This window comes from Microcaecilia unicolor, chromosome 3 (genome assembly GCF_901765095.1).
Source record: "Microcaecilia unicolor chromosome 3, aMicUni1.1, whole genome shotgun sequence".
NCBI classification, from domain to species: domain Eukaryota; kingdom Metazoa; phylum Chordata; class Amphibia; order Gymnophiona; family Siphonopidae; genus Microcaecilia; species Microcaecilia unicolor.
In genome coordinates this window covers 157,515,739-157,541,060 of record NC_044033.1, presented here as the reverse complement: position 1 = coordinate 157,541,060, position 25,322 = coordinate 157,515,739, and the positions used below count along the sequence as shown (strand labels likewise).

General features: G+C 46.6%; 1 protein-coding gene across 1 annotated transcript in view; it reads right to left on the bottom strand.

Moving 5' to 3' along the window:
- LOC115464297 (fasciculation and elongation protein zeta-2-like) overlaps positions 1-24,550 on the bottom strand; it is a 65,564-nt gene extending 41,014 nt beyond the window's left edge. Inside the window, 5 exon segments of the mRNA XM_030194690.1 lie at positions 3,953-3,994; positions 3,997-4,096; positions 17,069-17,185; positions 22,653-22,761; positions 24,546-24,550. Of these exon segments, the coding sequence (XP_030050550.1) occupies positions 3,953-3,994; positions 3,997-4,096; positions 17,069-17,185; positions 22,653-22,761; positions 24,546-24,550 (373 nt within the window).
- Between the last annotated feature and the right edge of the window lie 772 nt (positions 24,551-25,322).

Genomic DNA, 25,322 nt, shown 5'->3' with positions numbered 1-25,322 from the left:
CGGGACAAAATGCTTGTTCTTTTGGCCGCTGTCGGAGACAGGGTGCTGGGCATGATGGACCCTTGGTCTGTCCCAGCATGGCGAAGCTTATGCTTGCTTGAATTTAGATAAAGGCTTAGTCTCCACCACTACCACTGGGAAGATGTTCCATAAATTCACCACTCTTTCCGTGAAGGGGATAGAGGTGATGGGAATAATATAATAGAAACATTTAAATATTTGAAAGGTATTAATGTAAAAACACATTTTTTCCAGAGAAGGAGGAAGCAGTAGAACTAGAGGACATAACCGAGGTTGTGTGTGTGTGTGTGGGGGGGGGGGGGGTCGACTTAGAAGTAACATCAGGAAATACTTTTTTCATAGAGAGGGTGGTGCCCTCCTGCAGGAGGAGGTGCAGACAAAACCAGTAATGGAATTCAAGAGTGGATGGGATTAAAACAAAGGATTCCTATATGAAAAGAGAAATGTAAATCAAAACAAAATATAGCTGTGCTTAGGCAGCAAATCCAGTAGTTGGAAAGTAAGGCATTATAATGCCAGAAGACTTCTACAGCCTGTGTCCCAATTATAGCTAGACAGATATAGATGGCAACTCCAATAGTTGAACATTAAGCCAGTGCTGAGCAGACCTCTATGGTCTGGCCCATGAAAACTGAAAGGACAGATCAAGATCAAGTATGGATATGTTATATCATCTGATCAGGCGACCCTCAGGGGGAGGAATGCTGGCTTCGGCCTAACCCCTGGTAAGTCTTTCCTCAGCTGTGAGATGCCCAGCTCTACCACCAGCTGCCTTTCAGGTGCTGTAGAGGACTTGCAGATCATCTGCATATCCTGCCTTCTCCGGGGTGACTCCCAGGTCCACTCAGATCCACTCAGGGCCTCAGCTCTAGGTGCCCAGCGCTCCCAAAAGGTGCTGTGGAGGACTTGCAGCCCTTCTGCATTTCCTCACAGCTGTATCCGGGGTGGCTTCCAGGTCCACTCCGATCTTCCCAGGGCTCTCGTTCCAAGTGCTTTTTGGCTAGGATCAGGCAACCCTCAGGGGGAGGAATGCTGGCTTCGGCCTAACCCCTGGTAAGTCTTTCCTCAGCTGTGAGGTGCCCAGCTCTACCACCGGCTGTCTTTCAGGTGCTGTGGAGGACTTGCAGCTCATCTGCATATCCTGCCTTCTCCAGGGTGACTCCCAGGTCCACTCCGATCCACTCAGGGCCTCAGCTCTAGGTGCCGTGCGCCATCAGGCATTTTCTCTTTACATTAATTTTTTCTCCCAGTTACTATATAAAAGACACTTTTATATTATGCTAATCTCCTCAATACTGTAGCAAGTTTTAAATTATTGAAAAACTTAAAAACACTAAGATGGAGTCAGCAGTCCAGCAGCGAGAGGGGTGCTATCCAGTCTTTTGCATTCAGTGTCACATGTATGATTATCTCCCAGTTGGTGAGATGTCATGTGTGTGTGCCCGATGCAAAGAGCTCCTAGCTCTTAGAGAACATGTCCATTCTCTTGAGGCTAGAGTAGCAGACTTGGTGGAGCTGAGGGAGACAGAGAGGTACATAGAGGAGACCTACAGGGATGTTGTAGAAAAGTCCCACCTCCAGTCTGGTAGCCCTTGTGCTACCTTGGAGGAGGGAGGTCTCCTAGAAGGAGAGCATCACCCTGGTGAAGTAGGAAGTACTCCTGTAGCCAGGACCTGCCCACCAGGGGATGTACAATCCTCTCGCACCGAGGATATGTCTCCGAGTGTTGCCCGGGAGGGAAAGGTTAGGACAGCTGTTGTCAGGGCCGTGCTTAGGGTCTCTGGTGCCCCCCTGCAGACTATCAGTTGGCGGCGGCGGCTAGAGAGGTACAATTCCTTGATGAAATCAAGGACAGCTTTATGGAGCAGCTGGTGCAGGAGCCGACGAGAGAAGGAAAAATTCTAGACTTGGTCCTTAGTGGAGCACATGATCTGGTGAGGGACGTTATGGTACTGGGGCCGCTTGATAACAGTGATCATAATATGATCAGTTTTGATATCAACCTTAAAATAACTATACACAGGAAGTCAAATACGTTAGTGTTTAACTTTAAAAAAGGAGACTATGATAAAATGAGAAGAACGGTGAAAAAAAAACTTGGGGGGGGGGGGGCAACTGAGAGAGTAAAAACTGTACAACAGGCGTGGACGCTGTTCAAAAATACCATCCTGGAGGCCCAGGCCATACATATTCTGCGAATTAGAAAAGAAAGACGGAAGTCCAAAAGACAGCCGGCGTGGTTGAAAAGGGAGGTGAAGGAAGCTATTAGGCTAAAGAAACACCTTCAGAAAATGGAAGGAACCGTCTGAAAATAACAAGAAGAAGCATAAGGAGTGTCCAAGCAAATGCGAGGTGCAGATAAAGAAGGCCAAGAGGGATACGAAAAAAAGATAGCAGAGGCAAAAACATAGTAAAAAAATTTTTTGGTATATTAAAAGCAGGAAGCCAGCAAAAGAATCGGTTGGGCCGCTGGATGACCGAGGGGTAAAAGGGGCAATCAAGGAAGACAAAGATGTAGCGGAGACATTGAATGAATTCTTTGCTTCGGTCTTCACCGAGGAAGATTAGGGTAGGAAACTGGTGTCGGAAATGGTATTTCAAGCGGACGAGTCGGAGAAACTTACTGGCTTCACGGTAAACCTGGAGGACGTAATGGGGCAGTTCAGCAAACTGAAGAGTAGCAAATCTCCTGGACCGGATGGTATTCATCCTAGAGTACTGATAGAACTGAAAATGAGCTTGTGGAGCTACTGTTAGTGATATGCAATTATCCTTAAAATCGAGCGTGGTACCGGAAGATTGGAGGGTGGCCAATGTAACACCAGTTTTCAAAAAGGTTCCAGGGAGAGATCCAGGAAATTATAGACCGGTGAGTCTGACGTCGGTGCCGGGGAAAATGGTAGAGGCTATTATTAAAAACAAAATTACAGAGCACATCCAAAGACATGGATTACTGAGACCGAGTCAGCACGGCTTTTGTGTGGGGAAATCTTGCCTGACCAATTTACTTCAATTCTTTGAAGGAGTAAACAAACGTGGACAAAGGGGAGCCGGTTGATATTGTGTATCTGGATTTTCAAAAGGCGTTTGACAAGGTACCTCATGAAAGGCTACAGAGGAAATTGGAGGGTCATGGGATAGGAGGAAAAGTCCTACTGTGGATTAAAAACTGGCTGAAGGACAGGAAACAGAGAGTGGAATTAAATGGGTATTCACAATGGAGAAGAGTAGCTAGTGGGGTTCCTCAGGGGACTGTGCTAGGACCGCTGCTTTTTAATATATTTATAAATTATTTAGAGATGGAGTAACTAGCGAGGTAATTAAATTTGCAGATTCAAAGTCGTTAACTCGCGATAGGATTGTGAAAAATTACAGAAGGACCTTACGAAACTGGGATACTGGGCAGCTAAATGGCAGATGACGTTTAATATGAGCAAGTGCAAGGTGATGCATGTGGGAAAAACGAACCAAATTATAGCTTCATCATGCAAAGTTCCACGTTAGGAGTTACGGACCGAGAAAGGGATCTGGGTGTCGTCGTCGATAATACACTGAAATCTTCTGCTCAGTGTGCTGCTGCTGCATGAATTTGCATGAAAAGGTAAAATTTGCCTCACTCAGCAACATCTGCTAACCATGTTCCTCTGTAACTCAAAAGATTTTTGAAAATGAGTAAATATCAACCTGAATCATTAATCAAATATTACACAAGAAACTTACACAAGAAAATCTTGAAGCAAAAAACATTACTAAAAATGTTATTAAATCCTTCCTTTAGGCATAATTAGTTCAGTTTGGCAGTATTTTATGACAGCTATTTCACTGAAACCTGGATTTTCTGGGGAAACAGCTGTTGTATTTTTATTTTATTAACACAACCATTTCAGAAATCAGATTATCTGGAAACCAAATAAGATATAATGATCCTTACGCTCTTCATAACTGCTATTTGCAGTAGACCGCTTGAGTGTTGAATTTCCTGGGAAAGTATAGAAAGCCTGTCTGACTGTGTGGGTGTTTCATCATCTTCTGGGTCAGGAGACTCCTGCATCATTTCTTCTATTTCTTCAATAACCTTTAAACATGATCAAAAGTTCAGTACATGGCATTTGTATTTTAGCATATATCTTTAGAATCATGAAGCCTAGTCATACAACCCTGCAGTACCTGCCTCTTGGAGTACTTGCTCTGATCAGTCAAAGCAAAGTGTGCCCCAATCTCAAAGCATACCAGTATATAAAAATCCTGTAGTCAAGCCTTTAAACCAAATGAAATTCAGAAGCATCTGCAACATAGGTAAGAATGGAATTACCAGACTTGTCTGAGGAAGTTACTTTATGGAGCTTACCAATCTCTGAAATGGAGAAGAAGCGCCAAGGGACAGTATCTTTCTCCAGAAGCACACAGAGATAAGTCTATGCCTTGAATCCAAGCCTCAAAAACATGGCAACAAGAGCATTTTATAAATATAACAAAAAAAAAGTACTTATGTTTTACCTTATCTGTTCATTCCAACTAAGACACTGATGTCAGAGATGGCATCTCAGGCAGGACTAACACTTCTCATGTGAACTGAACAAAACAACTAGAACAGGAGGCGGATCAGCTGCCAGTGGCAGAGTGGGGGAGAGGAGAGAGTAGAAGGAAGGGTGAACAGGGTGGGAATGGATGGGGGAAGGTATGCTATACCCTATATATATATTTTATATACTAGTAAAAAAGGCCAGTTTCTGACAAATGAAAAGGGCGCTAGCAAGGTTTTCCTGAGTGTGTATGTTTGAGAGTGTGTGAGGGTGACTGTGTGAGAGAGAGAGTGAATGTGCGAGTGTGTGAGAGAGACAGATAGAGTGAGACTGGGTGCGAGTGTGTCTGTGAGAGAGAGAGCGAGAGAGAGAGAGAGAGTGTGTGATTCTCCTTGCTCCCCTGCCCCCCCCTCCAGCCACCCAGCGATTCTCCTTGTTCCCCTGCCCCCCCCTCCAGCCACCCAGCGATTCTCCTCGCTCCCCTGCCCCCCCCCTCCAGTCACCCAGCGATTCTCCTCTCTCCCCCGATTACCACTGTCGAAGCGGCCGCGTTATTGAAAGCCCTGCCTGTCTCTAGCCTTCCCTTCGAGTTCGTTCCCTCAGAGTCCCCGCCATCGAGGAAGAAGGAAATTACATCAGAAGGCGGGACTCTGAGGGAACAAACTCGAAGGGAAGGCTAGAGACAGGCAGGGCTTTCAATGACGCAGCCACTTCGACGGAGGTAATCAGGGGAGCGAGGAGAATCGCTGGGTGGCTGGAGGGGGGCAGGGGAAAGGAGAATTGCTGGGTGGCTCAGGAGAGACCTGTGAAGTGACGCATGAGCAGAACGTCGGTCACAGCTCATTTATATAGTAAGATTCTATGAACGTCGGTGCCGGGCAAAATGGTAGAGACTATTATAAACAACAAAATTACAGAGCATATTCAAAAGAATGGATGAGACAAACAGGCTCATTTTTGAAAGAGAAGGATGCCCATCTTTTGACATAAATCGGAAGATGGGCGTCCTTCACACATGGTCGTCCAAATCGGTATAATCGAAAGCTATTTTGGACGGCCCCAACTGCTTTCCATCGCAGAGATGGCCAAAGTTCAAGGGGGCGTATCGGAGGCCAAGCGAAGGCGGGACTTGGGCATGCCTAACACATGGACGTCCTCGACCCATAATGGAAAAAGAAAGGGCGTCCCTGACGAGCACTTGGATAACTTTACCTGGTCCTGTTTTTCTTACGACCAAGGCACAAAAAGGTGGCCAAAATGACCAGATGACCAACGGAGAGAATCAGGGATGACCTCCCCTTACTCCCCCAGTGGTCACTAACCCGCTCCCACCCTCAAAAAACATCTTTCAAAATATTTTTTGCCAACCTCTATGCCAGCCTCAGATGTCATACTCAGCTCCATCACAACAGTATGCAGGTCCCTGGAGCAGTTTTAGTGGGTGCAGTGCACTTCATGCAGGCGGACCCAGGCCCATCCCCCTCCCTACCTGTTACGTTTGTGGAGGAAACAGCAAGCCCTCCAAAACCCACCACAAACCCACTGTACCCACATCTAGGTGCCCCCTTCACCTGTAAGGGCTATGGTAGTGGTATACAGTTGTGGGTAGTGGGGGGTTGGAAAGCTCAGCACACAAGGTAAGGAGCTATGTTCCTGGGAGCATTTTTATGAACTCCACTGCAGTGCCCCCTAGGGTGCCCGGTTGGTTGTCCTGGCATGTCGGGGGACCAGTGCACTGCAAATGCTGGCTCCTCCCATGACCAAAGGGTTTGCATTTGGTTGTTTCTGAGATGGGCGTCCTTGGTTTCCATTATGCCGAAAATCAGAAACAACCAAGTCTAGGGACGACCATCTCTAAGGACGACCTACATTTCGAGATTTGGGCGTCCCCAACCATATTATCGAAACGAATGATGGACGTCCATCTTGTTTCGATAAAACAGGTTTCCCCGCCCCTCCATCGGGACGTTTTGCGAGGACGTCCTCAACAAAACTTGGGTGTCCCTTTCAATTATGCCCCTCAAAGTCAACATGGATTTAGTGAAGGGAAATCTTGCCTCACCAATCTACTACATTTCTTTGAAGGGGTGAACAAACGTGGATAAAGGTGAGCGAGTTGAAATTGTGTATCTGGATTTTCAGAAGGCGTCTGACAAAGTACCTCATGAAAGACTTCAAAGGAAATTGGAGAGTCATGGGATAGGAGGTAGTGTTCTATTGTGGATTAAAAACTGGTTAAAAGATAGAAAACAGAGAGTAGAGTTAAATGGTCAGTATTCTCAATAGAAAAGGGTAGTTAGTGGGGTTCCCCAGGGGTCTGTGCTTTGACTGCTGCTTTTTAACATGTTTATTAATGATCTAGAGATGGGAGTAACTAGTGAGGTGTGGTGAATGGTGATTTCCAATATATGGATTAAAAGAATATTTCACGAAGTGTATTTCTCTAGTTTGGCCAGCAGGTGGTGCATGCTTTATGTTTAAAGCTGTTACAGAGAAATGACTGTTCCTTCTTTAACACAGAGAAGATTTAACTTGCAGTGATGTAGCCACCTACTTTAAAAAAAATGTTGTTCTGGGCTCGGATTGATCCAGGTGCTCAAATTCAGTCTGGAAATACTGAAGTTTTCTCCAGTCTTGGTTTGAAGTAGAAAGAGAAATATCTTTTTACTCAGACCCTGTGAGTAGCTATATTTCCTGTACTTCCCAGGCACCATCCAGGTAGTGATAAAACATTTAGTTTAATAATTGATCCTATTCAGTTACCTATTGTTTGCTGATTGCACATTTTTGTTTCACTATTCTAATTTTTCATGACAATAAACCTTCTTTAGTTTATTGCCTCTGCTTGTCTGGACTGACTAAGAATCTTGGTGGTTTGTGTTTTGGGTCTGTGGGTGCTTTCTAGGAACTGTGCGACCACTGGGAGTGTAGCCCCAGTGTCCTAGAAATCACTGGGGAATACCTGAGATGAGATACTCGCCCAGAGGCAGTTGGGACCCAGTCAGTGGGAGGAGGTGCTGGTGTAGAGCACATGCCCAGGTGCAGGCAGACCTGAGCTGGGCTGGGGATACTACTACTACTACTAAACATTTCTAGAGCGCTACTAGGGTTACGTCAGCGCGGTACAAATTAACAAAATAAGGACAGTCCTGCTCAGAAGAGCTTACAATCTAAAGGACGAAATGTCAAGTGGGGTAGTTTAGATTTCCTGAGAAGAGGTGTATGATTAGGTGCCGAAGGCGACACTGAAGAGGTGGGCTTTGAGCAATGATTTGAAGATTGGTAGGAGGGGGCCCGGCGTATGGGCTCAGGGAGTTGTCCAAGCATGGGGTGAAGCGATGCAGAAAGGGCGAAGCTAGAGTTGGCGGTGGTGGGAGAAGGGTACTGAACGGAGGGATTTGTCAAGAGAGCGGAGGTTACGGGTGGGGACATAAGGGGAGATGAGAGTAGAGAGATAAGGAGGGGCTGCACCTTCTAAGTGGCTGAAGGGTTAGCCCCAGGCGACTGGCTAGGTCAGTGGTCGGCAAACTCATTAGTCAACAGAGTCAAATATCAACAGTACAACGATTGAAATTTCTTTTGAGAGCCAAATTTTTTAAACTTAAAATATATAGGTAGGTACAATGTTATTAACTTAATTAGGGTACTCCTAAGCTGGCCTTTGCTAAAAACGTCCCCTTGAGGTACGTTCGCTGAGGTCGACCCCTTCCAACTCTCCCATCCACACTCGTCTGATGCATTTATAAAACAACTTTTTATGTATTTGCCGTCTGTATATGGTTTTCCTCTCTTAGAAATCTCTTGACTAACCACAAAACCTAATATTAACATTGTTGGAATTAAATACAGTAATTAAATACAGAACTTGATTTTTCTTGACTCTTCTGAAGTTCCTCAACTGCTTTCTTCCTTACATCATCGACAGGATATTTAGTACTAAATGACACGTGTTTAGTTGTAAAGTGTCTCTCCAAATTTGATTTCTTGTTATGCGCCAATTTTTCCTGACAAATAAACAGTCTGAAGGCCATTTAAGTTTTGAATAAACGCGAAAGTCTCAGTCCATTCAACTTTAAATTCATGGTTTTCGTCTTCCGTTTTTTTCTATGCTTCTTCTTTGTAGCCATGTCAAACAGGGCACCTAAAAAATGTTTAATTTATAATAATAAAGCGACCAACACAAAATAATTACAATTCTTAAATTGATGACAAAAATACCTGTAGGATTTGCAGCTGGTTGGAAAAATACAGGTAACTTTATGCTTCGAGTACCTACTTTGTCACCCCCGCGCGCGATTTGCGGACTCGACTAGCACTAACCACTGCACAATGAGACTGCTGACTGACTGGCTCACTCAACTTGTGCATGAATCACACGCGCCTCCCCCGCGCATACAGGCCAATTGAAACTTCGTGGCCCCTAAATGCATAGAACGGCAGCGAGTGGAGGGGAAAGTGCCGCTGGTGGGGAATCTTGGAGGGGAGGCAAAGCGCTTCGGACAAGGCAGGTGGAATTGCCAACTGCAGGGGTGCGGATTTTAACTACAATTCTAGTCTTTCCTGCGGGACACGCGCCCGGAAGTAATACATTGTAGAACACGATGCAAAGATACGACTTCGATGCGTTGACATTTTATCTTTCTGGAAATGTTTTCTCAATAAGTCGCTTCAGAGCACTCGCCTAAAGATAAAGACACAAACACCAATTAGTATGTAAAAATAGAAATAAGAAAACCAGTCATATCTACAAGTATTTTTTTGTTATAACACAAGCTTATATTTCTTTGTCACTATCATCGTCTGTTTCACTTATTTCCGACTCAGAACTCAGAGTTATTATTAAATCGCTTTCCAAATGATCCCTTGTTAGTTCATTATTAACATAATTATCTTCTTCTCCTTTTGCCCGATCGCACACTTTTTTCCACACTTCACGAGAAACAGTTCCACATTCTTCAACGGAATAGATATTCCTTCCACTGCTTCATTTTGCATGAACTTCAGCACGTTAAAAATTCTCTCAAGCGCCTGACTTCGAAGCATTATCCACCCCACTTTCGAAGATTGTCACAAGCAGCAAAAGCGGTGCGGGTGGCAGCGAGTGCACGTGGTCTGAGTCCCGAGAGAGAATGGCAATTTCATCTACACCCCCGTCTAACGCCACTTCTTCAAAATAGACTCGCCCAGGCCGAAAACCGACTTCTGCGCATGGGCCACGGTTTCAATTGCACTGTACATGCGCGCCCGCACGTGGTATTTTGTGGAAGAGCCACACTCAAGGGGCCAAACAGCCGCATGTGGCTCGCGAGCCGCGGTTTGCCGACCACTGGGCTAGGTGTTTCATGACGTGAGATAATTAAATTTGCTGATGACACAAAGTTATTCAAAGTTGTTAAATCACAAGAGGATTGTGAAAAATTGCTTTACTAGACTGAGTCTGGGCATCCAAATGGCAGATGACATTTAATGTGAGCAAGTGCAAAGTCATGCCTGTGAGAAAGAGGAACCCGAAGTATAATTACATGATGCAAGGTTCTACATTAGGAGTCACTGAACAGGAAATTGATATAGGTGTCATCATTGATGATACATTGAAACACACTGCTCAGAGTGCAGCAGCAGCTAAGAAAGCAAATAGAATGTTAGGTATTACTAGGAAAGAAATGGAAAACAAAAATGAGATGGAAAGGGAATGGGGATTTATTTGGTATAGCGAAGATACTTACCTGTAGTATGTATTCTCCGAGGACAGCAGGCTGATTGTTCTCACTGATGGGTCGGCGTCCACGGCGGCCCAGGAACGGAGATTTTTCCAGCAAAAAATCAACAAATTTTGTGACAGCTTCCAGAGCGCAGGATAGACGAACTGCGCATGCGCGGCCATCTTCCTGCGAGCGTCTGTTCCCGCCTCAGTTATATCAAAAAGCAAATAAACAACAACAATTCCAAAGGGGAGGTGGGCGGGTTGGTGAGAACAATCAGCCTGCTGTCCTCGGAGAATACCTGCTACAGGTAAGTATCTTTGCTTTTTCCGAGACAAGCAGGCTGCTTGTTCTCACTGATGGGGTATCCCTAGCCCCCAGGCTCACTCAAAACAACAAAAGAAGGTCAATTGGGCCTCACAACGGCAAGGACATAACAAAAATTGACCTACAAAGAAACATCTGAGTGTGCAGCCTGGAACAGAATAAAAATGGGCCTAGGGGGGTGGAGTTGGATTCTAAACCCTGAACAGATTCTGCAGCACCGACTGGCCAAACCGACTGTCGCGTCGGGAATCTTGCTGAAGGCAGTAATGAGATGTGAATGTGTGGACTGATGACTACGTCGCAGCCTTGCAAGTCTTCTATAGTGGCTGACTTCAAGTGGGCCACTGACGCTGCCATGGCTCTAACACTATGAGCCGTGACATGACCCTCAAGAGTCAGCCCAGCTTGGGCGTAAGTGAAAGAAATGCAGTCTGCTAGCCAATTGGAAATGGTGCGTTTCCCCAACAGCGACTCCCCTTCTGTTGGGATCAAAAGAAACAAACATTTGGGCAGACTGTCTGAAGGGGCTTGTCCGCTCCACATAGAAGGCCAATGCTCTCTTGCAGTCCAATGTATGCAACTGACGTTCAGCAGGGCAGGTATGAGGACGGGAGTAGAACGTTGGCAAGACAACTGACTGGTTCAGATGGAACTCCGACACCACCTTCGGCAGGAACTGAGGGTGCATATGGAGGACTACCCTGTTATGATGAAATTTAGTATAGGGAGAATGGGCTACCAAGGCTTGCAGCTCACTGACTCTATGAGCTGAAGTAACAGCCACAAGAAAATGACCTTCCAGGTCAAATACTTCAGATGGCAGGAATCCAGTGGCTCAAAAGGAGGCTTCATCAGCTGGGTGAGGACGACGTTGAGATCCCATGACACCGGAGGAGGTTTGACAGGGGGCTTTGACAAAAACAAACCTCTCATGAAATGAACAACTAAAGGCTGTTCAGAGATAGGCTTACCCTCCACACAGTAATGGAAAACACTAATCGCACTAAGATGAACTCTTACGGAGTTGGTCTTGAGACCAGACTCTGACAAGTATAGAAGGTATTCAAGCAGGGTCTGTGTAGGACATGAGCGAGGATCTAAGGCCTTGCTGTCACACCAGACGGCAAACCTTCTCCATTTAAAAGAGCAACAACTCTTCGTGGAATCTTTCCTGGAAGCAAGCAAGACTCGGGAGACACCCTCAGAAAGACCCAGGAGGTGAATTCTACGCTCTCAACATCCAGACCGTTAGAGCCAGAGACTGGAGGTTGGGATGCAGAAGTGCCCCCTCGTTCTGAGAGATGAGGGTTGGAAAACACTCCAATCTCCACAGTTCTTTGGAGGACAACTCCAGAAGAAGAGGGAACCAAATCTGACGCAGCCAGAAGGGAGCACTCAGAATCATGGTTCTGCGGTCTTGCCTGAGTTTCAGCAAAGTCTTCCCCACCAGAGGTATGGGAGGATATGGATACAGAAGGCCCTTCCCCCAATGCAGGAGAAAAGCATCTGACGCTAGTCTGTCGTGGGCCTGCAGTCTGGAACAGAGCTGAGGGACCTTGTGATTGGTCTGAGTGGCAAAAAGATCCACCGACGGAGTGCCCCACTCTCGGAAGATCTTGCGAACCACGCCCGAGTTGAGCAACCACTCGTGAGGTTGCATAATCCTGCTCAACCTGTCGGCCAGACCGTTGTTTACGCCTGCCAGATATGTGGCTTGGAGAAACATGCCGTGACGGCAAGCCCAAAGCCACAACTAAACGGCTTCCCAACACAGGGGGCAAGATCCGGTGCCCCCCTGCTTGTTGATGTAGTACATGGCAACCATTGTCTGTCTGAATTTGAATAATTTGATTGGATAGCCGATCTCTGAAAGCCTTTAGAGTTCCAGACCGCTCGCAACTCCAGGAGATTGATCTGAAGACCTTTTTCCTGGAGGGACCAAGCTCCTTGAGTGTGGAGCCCATCTATATGCATTCTCCACCCCAAGAGAGATGCATCTGTGGTCAGCACTTGAGGCTGAGGAATTTGGAAGGGACATCCCAAGGTCAAATTGGATCGAATTGTCCACCACTGAAGGGAATTGTGAAAATCGGTGGACAGCTGGATCACATCCTCTAGATTTCCTGCAGCTTGATACCACTGGGAAGCTAGGGTCCATTGAGCCGATCTCATATGAAGATGCGCCATGGGAGTTAAATGAACCGTGGAGGCCAAATGGTCCAGAAGTCTCAACATCTGCCGAGCTGTGATCTGCTCTGGCCATGGAAAAAGACAGAAGGTTGTCTGCCCTCGCTTTGGGGAGACAGGCATGAGCCGTCTGGGAGTCCAGCAGAGCTCCTATAAATTCTAGTTTTGAACTGGAAGAAGGTGGGACTTCGGGTAATTTATCACAAATCCGAGTAGGTCCAGCAGTTGAATAGTCATCTGCACGGACTGTAGAGCTCCTGCCTCTGAGGTGTTCTTCACCAGCCAATCGTCGAGATAAGAAAACACATGCACTCCCAGTCTGCATAGCGTCGCTGCAACCACCGCAAGGCATTTTGTGAACACCCTGGGCGCAGATGCGAGACCAAAGGGCAGCACACAATACTGAAAATGCTGTGTTCCCAGACAGAATCGAAGATACTTCCTGTGAGCGGGAAGTATTGGGTGTGTATAAGCATCCTTTAAGTCCAGCGAGCATAGCCAATCGTTTTCCTGAATCATGGAAGAAGGTTGCCCAGGGAAAGCATCCTGAACTTTTGTCGAACCAGGAATTTGTTCAGAGCCCTTAGATCTAGGATGGGACGCATCCCCCGTTTTCTTTTGCACAAGAAAGTACCTGGAATAGAATCCCAGCCCTTCGTGCCCGGGTTCGACCGCACTGGCGCTGAGAAGGGCAGAGAGTTCCTCTGCAAATACCTGCCTGTGCTGGAAGCTGAAGGACTGAGCTCCCGTTAGGCAATTTGGAGGTCTGGAGATCAAATTGAGGGAGTACCCTAACCGAACTATTTGAAGAACCCACCGGTCGGAGGTTATGAGGGGCCACCTTCAGTGAAAAAATTTTAACCTCCCTCCAACCGGTCGATCGTCCGGGCACAGATACTTTTATGGCGGCTATGCTCAGCTGGAGCCAGTCAAAAGCCCGTCTCTTGCTTTTGCTGGGGAGCTGCAGGGGCCTGTCTTGGTGCACGCTGTTGACACGAACGAGCGCGCTGGGGCTGAACCTGAGAAGGCTGTCGAAAAGCTGGATTATGCCTACGCTTATTGTAAGCATAGGGAGCAGTCCTCCTTCCCCGGAAAAACCGTCTACCTGTTGAGGTAGATGCTGAAGGCGCCCGGTGGGAGAGCTTGTCGAGGGGGTTTCCCTCTGGAGGAGCTTCTCTACCACCTGCTCAACTTTCTCGCCAAAAATATTATCCCCCCGGCAAGGAAAATTCGCAAGCTGCTGGGTTCGATTGTCCAGGTCAGAGGCACGCAGCCATGAGAGAATGCGCATCACTATACCTTGAGCGGCTCTGGACGCAACATCAAGAGAGTCATAAGCCCCCTGGACAGGAATTTACGACACGCCTTCAGCTGCCTGACCACCTCCTGAAAATGCCTGGCGTGCTCCACAGGGAGCTTGTCCACCAAGTCCGCCAGTTGCTTAACATTGTTCCGCATATGGATGCTCGTGTAGAGCTGGTATGATTGGATCTTGGACATGAGCATAGAGAACTGATAGGCCTTCCTCCCAAAGAGTCGAGAGTCCTAGACTCTTGCCCCGGGGCACCAAGGCAAAATCCCTAGTACTCCTGGCTCTCTTGAGAGCGGAATCCACAACCATAGAGTCATGAGGTAACTGCGACTTCATCAACTCAGGTTCTCCGTGAATCCGATATTGGGACTCAGCTTTGGGAATGGTGGGATTACTGAGCCGTTTCATCCAGATCCTAAGCAATGTCTCCTTAAGGACATTATGCAAAGGGGCAGTGGACAACTCCTTAGGTGGTGAAGGATAGTCAAGGACCTCGAGCATCTCAGTCCTGGGCTCATCCTCAGTTACCACCGGGAAGTGAAAGCCCACAGACATTTCCTAGACAAATGACAAAAAGAAGAGACTCTCCGGTGGAGAAAGCTTCCTCTCAGGTGAAGGAAATGGATCAGAAGGAAGACCACAAGACTCCTCAGAAGAGAAATACCTGGGGTCTTCCCCTTCATCCCACGAGGCATCCTCCTCGGTATCGGACAAGAGTTCTCTAACTGCAGTCTGAAACCGGGCCCGTCTCGACGCCGAGGAACCCAGTCCTCTATGGCGATGCCGAGAAGTCGACTCCCATGCCGGCGGCAATGAAGCTCCCTCTAGCGATGTCGACGGGGATTCGACCTGGGGCAGCCGAGGCCGATGCCGCAAGCAGTACCAGCGTCGGGGACCACACCACAGGCACTGAGCCAGCTGCCGCTTCCATCGACGGTACCGAGATAGATTGACGCAGCAGCCCTTCCAGGAGACCTGGAAGAATGGCTCGGATGCGCGCGTCTAGAGCCGCTGTCGAGGAAGGCTGTGGGGTTGGTGCAGAAGTCGGCGTCAGAATCTGTGGAGGTCTGGAAGGCGGTACCGGGCTGTCCATAGATCTATGCACAGACACCTCTTGTATGGAAGGTGAGCGCTCCTCCCGGCGTCGACGCTTCACGGGTGCCGAATCCTCGATGCCCTAGAGCTCCTGGTACCGTGTCTCGAAGGAGACGGATGACGATGCTTCTTCGCCTTCGCTCGAAGCACGTCACCGGCACTCCTCGGTACCGACGAGGAGTACGTGGAATCCACACGCCTCCTCGGGGTCGGGTTCGACAGCAGCGGTCCCGATGGGCCTGCACAGCAGGAGCCCTCGAGACAGGTGGAGACCCGCTCGACGGCTCAGTACTCCCAGCTAGTGGTGCAGTCCGGACAGCCATTACCTTCTCTCCCGATGTCGGCGCCAAGGAATCAGTCAGAGCTCCAAAAAGACGATCCCGAAGAGCTCTTTGATGCCTGTGTCCGCTTTTTCAAGCTCAGACACAACTTACAGGCGTCTGGGCAATGGTCGAGGCCCAAGGCACTGGATGCACCACGCTTGCGGGTCAGTGCCCGAGATTGACCGCTGGCACCGAGCACACTTTTTGAAGCCGCTGGGAGGCTTCGATGACATGAGCGGAAAAAGCGCGGCGGCGAAATCAAAAAGCTCGATTGTGCCAACGAGGGGCACAAAAATGAGAACCGCGTATGCGCGGCCTAAGAAGGCTGCCTTGAAAGCAAAGGAAACTTAAAAAGGGGGAAAACAAATAAGAAAATAAGTTTTTTTTTTTACTGAAAAGGAAAAGAAAAAGACAAAAAAGGCAAAGAGAAACAAAAGAAAGCGGGAATTAACAGCGCTAAAACGCCGAAGTCTTTCTCTGGGCCTGAGGGAGAGAGACCAACACGCAGCCACTCTCCTCCGCGGAAAAAGAAAAACTGAGGTGGGAACGAACGTTCGTGGGTGGGAAGATGGCCGCGCATGCGCAGTGCATCTGTCCCGCGCTCCGGAAGCTGTCACAAAGTTTGTTGATTTTTACTGGAAAGATCTCCGTTCCTGGGCCGCCGTGGACACCGACCCATCAGTGAGAACAAGCAGCCTGTTTGTCCTCGGAGAAATGACTGTTACAGAATTATTACAATAAAAATTTTAAGTGGAAAAAAAAGGAAAAAAACTAAGAATAAAAGGAAATTTTTTTTTTAATTGAGAGAAACCGAGAAGCGCAGCCACGCGGCGGACGAGAAGGCATTCGGCACATGCACAATCGGACACACGGCGCGCTGGAAGGCTTCAGCAAATTTTTTTTTGCTATTCTAAATGCCGGTTCCCTGGCCAGCGTGGATCGCCAACCCAGCTGTGAGAATACTACAGCCTGCTTGTCCTCTGAGAAAAAGAAACTTTACAAAAATACACCTTAAACAATTTTCAAAATCATTAATGCACCTCCTGCTTACGCTTTGTAGGTTTTGACTCCAGAGACGGGCCCATAACACCTATAAACTATTCTGCTAGTTTTTAGTTTTACCTCTGATTACAATAACCCCTGGCTAATTGAAAGCAGTGGTTGATTTGCTACACACCTTTACAATAGTTCAGTAAAATAAACAGGCCAACTCGTACGTAATCTCTGAAAACCAACATTAAAATTTTAAATTTTAGTCAAGCCTCCACTAGTAAGCAAAATGTATTTAGCATATAATTGGAGTAGCTGAATATAAAGAATACCTACAGTAGGAGTGCATAGGTTTGACTCCGCTATGATATTTCTATGCCAGCTATACTGGTTATCAATGGAGACTTGATTAAAATTTTAAATGTCGGGTTTCAGATTTTATATCTATCTCTCTATATATGTTGGGTTTATTTGGTAGAACTATTGCAATGATTCCCTGTTTTGGTTTTTCTTATATAAAAAAATAAAAACAATTAAAAAATAAGGGCATTATTTAACTCCACATTTAAGCTGGGTCTCATCCTGTACCTGTTCAGCTGTGAATAATGGTTCATCATTGATGCAAGAGACAATGATAGAATGCATATCCAACTGTTCCCTCAGCTCCTCATCATCTGATAGGTCAAGATTCAAATTGTCATTTACCTAAAAGCAACCAAAGATAATTATCTGAATGGATGCCTGTCTTCTCAGTTTCAACATCAAGAATCACAGTATTGTCTTAAGCATCATATGATATATCATCTTTCTGCATGCCAGCTTAACTTTGCCATTGCAAAAGATTTAAAATGCTTTTTTTCTTTCACGATACCTCATCTTCTCTATCATTTCTTTCTAGAGATCTATGTTCACGGGATGCAATGCTTTAGTCCACTTTTATAACATTAACATACCCAATACACAAAAATTACATTTTTGTATCTTTCAGATAGTTAATTCTCCCTATATCCAAATTTAGAACATGAATTATTTGGGCACAAGGTTCAGAACCTTATAACCAAGTTTCTTTCCACATATCACTAAAAGGATTCACAACTCCAGTCCTTGAAGGCTGCAAAGTTATGATTTTCAGATGTTTACAAATAAATATTCAAGACACATTTTGGTACACTTTCTCCGAGTATCAAGTTCATATGTTGGTTTTGAAGCAGATCTATTTGCAACCACGAGGATCAGAATCGAGAATCCATATACTAGATGAACGGTTCTAAATAGCTTACATTTAAATTAACTAGAAACTTCAGCATTGCAAGTGAAGACTTAAGGAAATTCAAAATTAACCTACTAAGATGTCACAGCTACCAATATTTTCAATGCTCTATTAAACAATTTTTCCTTTGAATCTTCTAACTGAATTTTTTTCTACCACAGTAAATCTTCTGCTCCATTAAGGCACACTTGCTTCATTGCAGCTGCTGATTCTTAGGTCCCTCCTGCTAAGACTCATTCCTAGGTCTCCCTTCTTTAGCTAAGGAATCACATCAGTGTGACTGGTGATTTACATCTTCACAGAAAGCAAAGTTGTTTATCTCTGATGGAAAAATTATTTTCTTACCTGATAATTTTCTTTCCATTAGTCCTAACAGATCAATCCAGAGACTTGTGGGTTATGTCCCCCTACCAGCAGGTGGAGATAGAGAGAACTTCAGAGGTCTGCTATATGTAGTCATGTGTAGCCATTTCAACCTCAGTATGAATGATGCCAAAGCAGTGGAAGAAAATAGAGCCCCCTTCTCCTGCCTCTTTAAGCATTACATTTCAACTCTCAACCGCCCAAGCGGAAGAATATCTCGAACATAAGCAACAATGATTCAAACATTTTATCTAGTAATTTTTTTTAATAAACCAGAGGAAGGAATCCCTGCCTAAATGAGCAACAAACTCCTGAAAACAGAAACACAACAACTGCTGAAAAATGTAGGGCCGGCCTCTGGATTGATCTGTTGGGACTAATGGAAAGAAAATTATCAGGTAGAAACATACTTTTTCCTTCCATAGTGTCCCACAGATCAATCCAGAGACTTGTGGGATGTAGCAAAGCAGTACTCAAGTAGGACGGGACACCCCCCACAACCCTGCCGTAATAACTGATGTACCGAACGACTCCTCCTGGCGCACTGCCACGTCCACCTGTAATGTCTGACAAAGGTATATGCCGATGCCCATGTGGCTGCCCTGCAAATCTCATCCAAGGACACTGCTCGGAACTTCGTGTGCGACGAAGCCTGAGCCCTAGTAGAATGACCCCCGCTCAAACTCCCCCCTCACTCTCTCCTCAATCACTGGCTGACTACTTCCGCGACAAGGTACAAAAAATCAACCTTGAGTTCACTACCAAGCCACCTCCTCTTCAGCCTGTAGCCCTATCCAACAACCAACCATTGCCTCTTTCTCCTCCTTTCCTGAGATCACCGAGGATGAAACCTCCCGCCTTCTTTCCTCCTCGAAATGCACCACCTGTTCCTCCGATCCCATCCCCACCAACCTTCTTAACACCATCTCCCATACTGTCACCCCTCCATCTGTCACATCCTTAACCTTTCTCTCTCCACTGCAACTGTCCCTGACACCTTCAAGCACGCCATAGTCACACCTCTCCTAAAAAAAACATCACTTGACCCTACCTGCCCCTCCAATTACCGCCCATCTCTCTCTCCTCCCCTCCTCTCCAAAATACTTGAACGCCGTTCACAGTCGCTGCCTTGACTTTCTCTCCTCTCATGCCATCCTAGATCCACTTCAATCCGGCTTTCGCCCTCTACACTCGACAGAGACAGCACTCTCTAAAGTCTGCAATGACCTGCTCCTCGCCAATCCAGAGGACACTATTCCATCCTCATCCTCCTCGATCTATCCGCTGCGTTTGACACTGTCAATCATGATCTACTTCTTGCCACATTGTCTCTTTTGGGTTCCAGGGCTCTGTCCTCTCCTGGTTCTCCTCCTATCTCTCCCACCGCACATTCAGGGTACACTCTCATGGATCTTCCTCCACTCCCATCCCACTATCTGTTGGAGTTCCCCGGATCTGTCCTTGGACCCCTTCTCTTCTCATCTACACCTCCTCCCTAGGCTCACTGATCTCATCTCATGGTTTCAGTATCATCTTCATGCTGATGACACCCAGCTATATCTCTCCACACCAGACATCACCGCGGAGACCCAGGCAAAGGTATCGGCCTGCTTATCCGACATTGCTGCCTGGATGTCCAACCGCCACCTGAAGCTGAACATGTCCAAAACCGAGCTCCTCGTCTTTCCACCTAAACCCACCTCTCTCTTCCCACTCTCCATCTCAGTTGATAACACCCTCATCCTCCCCGTCCCATCTGCCCGCAACCTCGGAGTCATCTTCGACTCCTCCCTCTCCTTCTCTGCGCATATCCAACAGACTGCCAAGACCTGTCGCTTCTTCCTCTTCAACATCAGCAAAATTCGCCCTTTCCTATCTGAGCACACCACACGAACTCTCGTCCACGCTCTCATTACCTCTCACCTTGACTACTGCAACTTACTCCTCACCGGCCTCCCACTTAGCCATCTATCCCCCTTCAATCCGTTCAGAACGCTGCCGCACGTCTGATATTCCGCCAGAACCGATATACTCACATCACCCCTCTCCTCAAGTCACTTCACTGGCTTCCGATCAGATACCGCATACAATTCAAGATCTCCTCCTTACCTTCAAATGCACCCGGTCTGTGGCTCCTCACTACCTCTCCTCCCTCATCTCCCCCTATGTTCCCACCCGTAACCTCCGCTCACAGGACAAATCCCTCCTCTCAGTTCCCTTCTCAACCACTGCCAACTCCAGGCTCCGCTCATTCTGCCTTGCCTCACCCTTTGCCTGGAACAATCTTCCTCAACCCCTACGCCAAGCCCCCCCCTACCCATTTTCAAATCTCTGCTTAAAACTCACCTTTCAATGCTGCTTTCGGCACCTAACCTTTTGTGAATTATAGTATTCCCTATCAGACGGACTCTATACTTGTTTTTAGATTGTACACCTGTCTTTTAGATTGTAAGCTCCTTGAGCAGGGACTGTCCTTCTATGTTAAATTATACAGCGCTGCGTAACCCTGGTAGCGCTTTAGAAATGTCAAGTAGTAGTAGTAGTAGAATGGGCTCAGATATAAGGGTGAACACCTCCCCATAACCAAGTAAGCTGAAGATATCACTTCCCGCAGCCAACGGGCACCTGTGACTTTAGAAGCCATATTACCCTGCTTGTGACCTGCAAAAAGAACAAAAAGATGATCAGAGCATCGAAACTCATTCGTCACCTCCAAATACCAAAGAAACGCCTCACATCCAGAGAACGAAAGGACTTAAAAGTCCTCCGGGTAATCCTCCCTGCAAAACTTAGGCAACAGCAAGGCTTGATTAAGGTAAAAACGCGACAGAACCTTAGACAAAAAAAAGAAGGTACCGTCCGGACGGACACCCCGCTTCTGTGAATTGCAGAAAGGGATCCCTGCATGACAACGCTTGCAACTCCGAAACCCGCCTTGCAGAAGCCATGGCTACCAAAAAGATAGACTTTAATGTAAGATCCTTTAAGGTCAAAGCCTGTAAGGGCTCAAAAGGCTGGCGTTGCATGGCCCTGAGCACAAGATTCAAGTTCCAGCCTGGAACTACCCGCAATGTGGGCTGTTGACAGGAGAGATACATGTGACTCCGCCCAGAAACAAATCCAAGCCGCCTCCTGTGCCAGCGGCGCACTGCTGGTGCCCCCTTGCCGGTTCACATAGGCCACCGCTGACGCACTGTCTGAAAGCACACGCACTGGACAGTTCTGAGAGTCCGAAACTCCAGGAGAGCCAAACGAATAGCCCTCAGCTCTAGGCAGCTGAAGGACTAAGACGCCTCCACTGATGACCACATCCTTGGGCCATGCGATCGCAGCAGTGCACCCCCCCCCCCCAATCGTACAGCGACGCATCCATCGTCACGACCACCCAATCTGGAGTGGCCAAAGGAAGGCCCCTGCCGACCGTCTCCGGTCTCAACCACCACCTCCATCTCTGCCTTTACTCAAGGAGACCACAGGATTCCAACTGCAAACCTCAGGAGACCACTAGCTGAGCAGATGCCACTGAAGTGGTCCGCATATGACTGCGGGCCCATGCTACCACCTCCAAAGTGGCCGCCATCGAGCCTAACACTTGTACATAGTCCCAGGCCCTCGGTGCCAGAGACTGCAACAAGCTGCTCAACTGCAACTGCAAGCAAAGACTGTGAGCCGGTGGGAGAGGCTGTCCCCTCGAGTGTCGAACAATACATCCAGGTACTCCAGAGATTGTGACAGAATCAGGTGACACTTTGGAAAATTGATGACCCAAACCAGGGATTGAAGCAAACGAAATCACCTGATCCGTTACCTGAAGACCCTCCTTGAAAGAGGGAGCCCGAATGAGCCAATCGCCTAGACTCGTCTGTAACGCCTAGACTGTTCCCTTGTTTTTAAATATATATACACATCTCAATTAACACCACCCTCCTCATCCTAAGATGGAGAAGGAGTGGACAGGAGACAAATCCAGGAGGAGAAAAAGAAACAAAAAAAGGAAAGGAAGGGCTGCAGATGCCCCAGACAACACGGCCTGAGGTCCCCACAGCTCTCCTGGTCATTGCCTAACAGAGATGAGGCTCATGAGATGTTCCCTTACTCAAATCAGTGGAGAGATCCAAAGACTGATCCCTAGGAGTTCCTCTACCCAAGGACTCAACCATGGGGCTTACAGGTTGTAGCTAATGCTCCAGGGAGTCAGGCCTAACAAAAAAAAAAACCCACATTTCATTAAGCTGCACCAGTCTATCCGGAATCATCTGCTGGAGGCAGAGGAATACTGGTTTGTTCCAGGCTCTACCACTCCTTATAGCGATGTCATCACTGAAATATTCAAATATCTCTGCCTCTCATCTACTAGTACAGAAACACAAACCATTGGTCTTGACTGGTCTAGTCAGATGACAAGGAAATTAATGTTTTCTACAGTTAATGTTAAATTTATGCACCAATTCTGCTTTTTCCCACCATCAATGGTGTATTTTCTTTTAGTGAGAGTAGTATACCTCTCTTGCTTTTTGTCAAGACTAGCAAATAACCTACCCCCTTTTCTGATAAATTCAGTGCTGGTAGGTGCAAGGCTCTGGTGTGGGACGATTTCCAGTCAACTGGCATTATATTTCCATAATTATCAGTCAAGGCATTCCATATCCTGCAAAGAAAGAAACCAAGTGTTAAGAACATAAGTTAACAGCAAGATACAAAAATTGCCACCATGCATTTAAATGGGGCTAACTAAGCAGTTGCCTAGGATGGCTACTTCCGGGGGAGGGGGGGGGGGGGACACAGCAACAAACAGCAGCTGCAGTCACAGCAATAGAATAGATCCTGACAGCCAGAAAACACAAAGGATCATCAACATGCCCTTTTCTCCTAACAGAGGATAGGCAATTTTCAAATAGCCCACTTTACCTAACTAAATAACTTTTGGAAAATTCCCTTAAGCTTTATTTTACAAATAAGTGTACTATTTAAAAGTTTTATGTCCAATTGTTTGTTTATAGAGATGTTTTTAGGAAAGAAATTGGAGGTGATCAGGATTGTTGAATTTAATTATCAAAATCATGGGGGTGGGGGGATGTTGGGGGCCTGAAAGTTAATTGTGGGGCGAGGAGAGGCCTCAAGGCTAAAGGTTTGCCTAGGGCAGTGTGTTTCTCAACCCTTGCTTGGAGGTACACCTAGCTAGTTGGGTTTTCAGCACAGGATATGAATGACTCACTTGTTTGGGAAGGTTAAAGCAAAGGAATAGGATGGGAAAGGGACACAGTCCCCTCCAATGATGCGACTACAGTGGACAATTTTAAAAGGGACAAAAATCTTATTATAAAAATACTAGTAAAGAAGGCCCGTTTCTCAGCAATGAAACCGGCGCTAGCTTGTTTTTTTTTTTGGGGGGGGGGGGGGGGACTCACATATGCAGAGCAGGAGCATGGCCATCAAAATGGATTTCTTCTGTCAGCGCTGTTCGTGTTGTCGGTGCTGCAGTGTAAATGAGCGGTTATGTCTTCATTGGTGCTGGCGTCCGTTTCGTCCAGTGTCAGTGCTCCGCCCTCGTCGTCATCACGTAGTGACGCGAGGGCGGGGCACACACTGATGGGGAAAGCAGCTATCTCGACGCCTCAACTTCCAGTAGGGAAAGCTGATCTCGACGCTTCAACTTCCGGTGGTGGCTTCATTTAGAACGTTGGGGTTGTGAATTATATAGATAGATGTTCTTACTACAGTCCCATCTAAACATGTATAAAACTGCAAAAAGATAACATTTATTCATACCTGTTAATTTCCTTTCATTGGGCTCCATTACAAAGCTGTGCTATGGATTAGTGACACACTGAATGGGAAGTAGCCCATGAGAATAGAATGACCTTTACATTCTGTGTGCCGTTAACCAGCAGCACAGCTTTGTAAAAGGAGTCCCATAAGTCCTGCTGGACCAGTCCAAACCAGTAGGGTTGAGTCCCCCTACCAGCAGATGGAGGTAGAAATACTGAACTGTTCCAGTGACATCACCAGTATAAGGCTAGGGCATTCTGGAATCCTTCAATATGCTGTCAACACAAAACCAGGTCAACTTTACCATACATCAAATTTGAACCCCATATATGAATGAACTGCATATATTAGCAAACCAAAATTCCAACTATGTACAAAAACCCAGGGAGAGAACAGGCTAAGCCCAAAAAATATCCCTGACACTGTAGTCTTACAAGGTGGGTCCTGAACAGGTCTAATAGGACCCAAGGAAAGGAAAATAACAGGTATAAATAAATTTCTCTTTCCTGCTAGCCCAATTCACACCAATGGAATATTAAAAAGCAGCACCTTACTGGAAGAAGACGACAAGGGCTCTGAATCACTGCTCTGCCAAGGCTACATTGTCCCTAGCTAGAATATCAATCTCGTACAACTTCACATAGGAATGCAGCAAACACCAACCACATTGTCGCATTGGAAATACCTTAACACAGTAATATAGTAGATGACGGTAGATAAAGACCTGCATGGTCTATCCAGCTTGCCCAATAAGAAAAATAGTATGTGTTGCAACATAACATTCTGATCTGTCCTTGCCTTTTTCAGGGTACAGACCATAGAAGTCTGCCTGCACTGGACATACTCCCCAACTGGAGTGACCAGCTAGGCTCTGCCCAGAAAGCTGCCTGACCCCAAATTGAATGAGCACTTTCTGACAAATTATTAATGCTACCTCAATTGCAACCTTGATCAACCCACACTACAGAGGATTTTAAAGCGCTTAGGTGACCCCTAAAACACCATTAAAAAGTTGCAACAAACATTTATTTTGTATGTACAATTTGCAGGCTGTAAAAGCATACACTAAAAGTACAATGGGAAGATCAGAAGAAAAAGGTAGAACAAAGCCCCAAGAGCCAAGTCAGGACAGTATAGCAAGGAGTAAATGGCAATCAGTGTCAGGCAGCAGATGGGTCAGGAAACCCAAATTAAGACCGATGCTGTGGGCGTCTGATTTTCGTAGTGTAGTGAAGTATGGTTTTGAGTAAATTGGACTACTGCAATGCTTGTACCTTGGAATGTCAATTCCGTGTAGGGCATTGCGATTGTTCAGCATGCCAGATGATTGTTCAGCATGCCAGATTGATTGTTGTGCATCTCTCTCCGTCTAAACCAGCTCATTGGCTGCCAGTGTATCATAGTATTCAGCACAAAGTGTCCCAGGCTATGTATTCTCCA